Below are 5,314 nucleotides of genomic sequence, written 5' to 3'. Positions count from 1 at the left end.
CATGAAGAAGACATGTCGTGGGAAACGGGCGCCACCACGGCCGGCGATCATTTAGACTAGTTAGAATAGCCTAGTCCGTTATAGTTTAGTTGGAATATTTTGAAAATGTAAAGATTTTCGTCCGGTTTAGATGAAAATCATACGGTTTGCATGTACATTCGTCCAGTTTGTTCAAATCTACTTTGAAATATCAAATATATATGCGGTATGATTGGATGACCAGCTCCCGTATCACTGCCCGTGGACTCTTTGTTCACGTGTGCGGACGGACACGTGTCCGTTTTATGGTCCGTGTTGGATATGTCGTTAGGTATGCATGTAATGCCTGGAACTAAAGGTCGAGTATTAGTTTTGTTTCTTTCAAGAGCACACCAAATGCGTTAGCATCAAAATTTCTTGTTTGTTTGGAAAAACAGGGATTTGCTCTCATGCTCTCAATGAAACTTCCACTGCTCCAAGACGGCTGCAATGACTTTTCCACGTTCCAGTACTCGTCCAATTATCAACTGTTTGGTTGTTGTTTCCATTTATTCGGCCAGTTAAATTACACCGAGGTCTCTCAAATTTCTTACAAACCTTTCCCCGACGGGTGACCCAACCCTCACAAACACGGCCGGGCAGCCCACGTCGGCGCTGACCTCGGCCTCGAACCCGTGCACCGTCGCCTCCCCCACACTACCGTGCCCGCTCCTATGCCCACCGCCGAACTCTTCGCCCGTCCACACGTGCCTCCACGACCCCCCGTCCGACGTCGGAAAGTAGGCGGTCACCGCGGTCCTGCCTTTGTCCAGGACCGGCACCACCAGCATCTCTGTCCCCACCAGGAACTGCTGGTAGGTCAGCTTCTGCACGCGCCGGTCCTCCGGGTAGTGCAGGAAGAGGTGGCGCGCCACGGGGAGGCCCTTCTCCGCCGCCTCCTGCATGTCAAAGAAATCCATCGATCCATCACCCGAACTCCTGATTAATTGAAAAATTAGTAGCGCTAGTAGAGCGGCATGGGGTTTGGACCTTGACGAGCTGGACGCGGTAGAACTCCCAGGCTTTGTATATCTTGGCGCAGCGCGCGAAATGCGCGAGGGTCCGGCTGTTGGAGTAGAACTGGCAGTTGGACCCGGGCTTGTTCCCCTGCAAATCAGCTCGTGTTTTCATCTGACTCACCGTACGTACGTGATTCATCATCCAATAGTACGTGTGTGTGTGTGTGTGGTGCTGGTACCTCGTGGGTGCGGAAGACGACGGTGAAGGCGTTCACCTCCATCCATCGCATGAGGAGCTCCTCGCTCCGTCGGTAGCGCAGGAGCGGGAGGTCGACGGTGCAGTACCCGCCGGCGTCGCTGTGGTTCAGCGGGATGCCGGAGAGGCCGCCGCTGAGCAGGCCCACGACGCTGCTCTTGATGCCGTCGTTGGCCTGCCAGCTCACCATCTGGTCCCCCTCCCAGAAGAGCATCGCCCACCTGGAGCTCTCCCTGAAGCCCGCCCGCACGAAGAACACCAGCCCGTCCTCCTCGCCGGCTTCCGACTTCCACTCGTCGGCGAACTCCCGGTTGACGCGCGCCCACAGCTCCGGGTACCGGTTGTGCGCCGCCACGGGGTCCTCCCCCGAGTGGAGCCGCGCGTCCAGCGGGAGGCCCTCCCCGAAGTCGGCCATCCAGCCGCTCACGCCTTCGTCCGCCATCCCGCGCAGGATGCCCTTGAACCAGGAGCTCGCCTCCGGGTTGGTGAAGTCCAGCATGGCCACGTCGAACGCCGTGTTGGGCATCATGTATGGCTCGCCGGCCTCGTCCCTCACCAGGATCCCCAGCTCCTTGGCCTCCTCGTACAGGTGCCTCCTCGCATTCCCCTTCTCGCCCATCTGCACATATACGTATTTAAGCTCGATCACAAGGAAATTTCACCGAAATTTGAAGCTCTGATCGATCGGGGATGCACGGCACGAACGGGGACGAGGCAGGGATTGCAGTATGTCATCGTCCTCACGCCGTCGCGCCGGAGATCGCGTATAAGGTCCTTCCAGCCGGCGTAGTGATCGTCGTCAACCTCCCAGTTCCACCAGAGCTGCGACCCGATCGCCGTCTTCCTCTGCCCAACCCAATCCTGCACAATATGCAACACGCACTAGTTCAGAGTTCAGAGCTGAGTGTTTCTCAAGCGCCACTAGAACTCTCCTCCTTTTATTGAGTTCAGAGTTCAAGAAAATGCATATAGAGTTGGATTGTTATTTTCCTTTTATTGACGGACGGGCTATGTTGTGGAGCCACTAATTTGTACTCTAAAACTCTCCTCCTTTATTAATGAATGAGGCAAGTCTTTTGCCTCTGTTTCAAAAAAAATAAAAAAAGAGCTGAGTGTTTCTCAAGCGCTTGTTGATTTCTTCAGACCGGACCTGCAGCCAGAAAGCGGAGACCGGGACGTCGTGGTCTTGCAGCTGCCTCCACACACGGCGGACGGCCTCCGTGCCGCCCTGCATGCCGACGACCGCGCCGGAGGTGATCCATCTGGGAAGAACCGGCGGCCGTCCGGTCGACCCCGTGTAGCTCGTGATCAGCTCGGTGGGTGACTCTCCCTGCAGTATTCTTCCCTGAACCGAATTACCATATACCTGCAAAACAGAGCATGGAATCGCTGAATCGTTGGTGCACAGCGGAGTTGAGTTGGACTGTCCGCAGTTCTTGACTTCAGTCAGCTCACTCAGAGACTGATTAGAAAAGAAAATGCATATAGAGTGGCTGAATGGCTACCTGAATCTGCACTCTGTCAGGTTTTGTAAGGTCAAATATAGAATAATCGTATCCCTCCAGGTACAGGGACCTCATCTTGGAGGTCAGGTAGAAAGGAGATGGAGCATACGTGGTGCTCCAGTTTCCTCCCGACCTACACAAAATCACCACGAGTTGAATACCACAACAGAGCATCTCATAATCGAAATACCAAAAGGTGGGACTGATTAAAATGGCAACAAAATCTCCTTGTCTGGCTATGACAAAGTGAGAGAACTGTGGACATCGAGTAGGAGTTCCAAGCGCACACGCGCAAGACAACTGTGACAATTTGTCACTGTCGCTAGCGCCTAGCTGTGAGTCATTATACTCGCCATCATTGCCATCTTAAATACTTGTACGTTTCAAGTTCGTTCATGGATACAACAAGCCACACTAAGAGCGTTTTCAATCCATCGATGGTGCCCAAACTCTTGAATCTAAATGGTCAAACTTTTGAATCTTTTATACAAATTGGACTGTTCAAATAAATAAATTATTGTTTTACAAAATTCATTATAATATGGAATTTAATTATTTTTTAAAAAAAATTGAATTTATTTATATTACTCCGGAGGGATTCATTATAATATGGAGTATGTAAAAACATCCTGTATTTGGATTGAAAACCACAATCGACAAATATTTGTAACAAAACATGGGGAAGCTAGTATTAATTTACCTGTAGCTGAGGAGATTGGCAGCGAAAGTGATGGGCTGGTCTCCCCTGCCAATCCCCTGCTCCTGCACAAGAACGGGCACCCTTCTCCCCTTGAACTCCATGCAGCTGAATTGCTCGCCGAAGCCGTAGAACCGCTCGTCGCGCTCGCTTGCGTACGTGAGGAATACCCGGTTGAACTCCTCCGGCCGTGCCTCCTCGTCCGCCGACGCTCTCTCCGGCGGCGGCAGCAGCGCTGAGACCTCCTCCTGGGCCGGGAACCCGGCGGAGAGCTTCTTCTTCTTGCTCATGCTCCTATGGAGTCGCCCCGCCAGGCGGAGCCGAAGGCTCAGGATGTTGATCCGGTGGGGCCTTGGAGCTGTCGTGGCCGCCGGTGGTGGACTCGAAGGATCGGCGTGGCCGCAGCTCCATTGGTAGTCAGCGATCTTGACGCTGAACGACACTTGCGTGTCGCTCTTCTCCTCCAGGAAGACCCAGTACCTCGCTGAAAGGATCGGCTTTCCTGCGCGGGCCTTGGCGCGGCGGCCGGCGCGCAGGCCGCAGCAGCACGACGACGCAGGGTCCGCCTTCTTCGCAGACACGACCCCGGTGATCAACAGCACCGGGAACCGTGTCTGGTCAGACGCTTCGAACGCGGCGCCGGCCTCGACGTCGCAGCGGTACAAGGACCTGATCCTGTCGACGCTCTGGCGGCCGGGAACAAGGCGGGCGCGTCCGTCGCGGAGCGCGAACGATCCGCGGCACTCGTCGGCCTCGGTGGTGGTGGAAGCCGCGGAGACGAACGCGACGCCGGGGATGGTCTCCCACATCACGCGGCTGCGAGGGTCGCCGCCGCCGGAGGAGGAGGGGACGCCTGCCAGCGAGACCGCTCCGCCGAGCGAGGGATTCCAGCTCAGGCGGAATCGGGAGCCGACGGGGTAATCGTGGGCGTGGGCGAGCTTGGAGAACGGGCCGAAGGAGAGGGGCGGCGCGGCATCGCCGTTGCGGAAAGCGGCGGCCGGGACGGCGCGCGGGAAGGGGTTGTTGAGGCGCGCGTTGTGCTTCTTGGTGGTCTTGGGCTTCGCCGTCGCCGGCGACGGCATGGCGGTGGCGGGAGAGCTGGAAGAGGCTCGCGCGCGGGTGCTCTACTCGACTTGGGATTGGGAAGCCCGCCATTGCCCATTGGCTGAAATAGATCCTGGAATGAGGGAGGATGGGGACGGGACGATGGGCCCAGGGACGGAGAGCACGCCTTCGTTTTTGACCGACGTCGAACGGAAATCTGAAGTTCTCAGCACGAAACTACTGTGCGGACGACAGTTTGCCCGCACGAACTAAGGACGACGGATGATTGACGGTGCATCCAGTTTTTGCTCTGCGTACGTACGGTCGGATGTGCTGCATCGTCCAAAGATCGTCCAATCTTGTCGTGTGTATAGCACTACTGTTCTCAGCACACGTTTGAAATGAAATTGCATTAGACTCTGGATGTTCACTTCTTTTTTCTACCGAGGCGGAAGATGTTAGAGCATCTACAACGGGAATTGCCTAAATCCGGCACACAAATACCCGCGGACGGACGACCGGTCGCGTCCACGAGACAACACACAAAAAGTTGATTTCACAACCATAAACACCATTTTCAAATTACCAAATCCATATTAGTGCATGCAACATAAAACCTAATCTAGGCGGATCTCAGCCGGCTACGCCGTGCCCATGTCCGGCGGCCGTTTGCGCCCCTTGAAGTGTTGGTCCGGTCGGCGGCGAGGTAGAGTGGGACATGGGACACAGACCGGCTCACGGGACTCAAGACGTCGTCGTCTTCCATGCCCTACTCTTTCTCGTCGGAGTCCGGAACCTTCACGCTGCCGGTGAACGTGAGATCGATGATGGATCC

General features: G+C 55.4%; 1 protein-coding gene across 1 annotated transcript; it reads right to left on the bottom strand.

Annotated features, from left to right (window-relative positions):
• Nucleotides 1–469: 469 nt before the first annotated feature.
• Nucleotides 470–4,630, bottom strand: LOC123078145 (sulfoquinovosidase). The gene is made up of 7 exons (XM_044500545.1): nt 3,439–4,630; nt 2,739–2,871; nt 2,384–2,599; nt 1,939–2,094; nt 1,217–1,852; nt 1,009–1,125; nt 470–917 (listed from the first exon to the last, which is right to left on the bottom strand). Exons 1-7 carry the CDS (start codon nt 4,515–4,517, stop codon nt 540–542), a joined length of 2,715 nt encoding a protein of 904 aa, XP_044356480.1. The 5' UTR covers nt 4,518–4,630; the 3' UTR covers nt 470–539.
• Between the last annotated feature and the right edge of the window lie 684 nt (nt 4,631–5,314).

This window comes from Triticum aestivum, chromosome 3D (genome assembly GCF_018294505.1).
Source record: "Triticum aestivum cultivar Chinese Spring chromosome 3D, IWGSC CS RefSeq v2.1, whole genome shotgun sequence".
NCBI classification, from domain to species: Eukaryota; Viridiplantae; Streptophyta; class Magnoliopsida; order Poales; family Poaceae; genus Triticum; species Triticum aestivum.
Note: the sequence above shows the minus strand (reverse complement) of the source record. Positions and strands in the feature narration are given on the sequence as shown.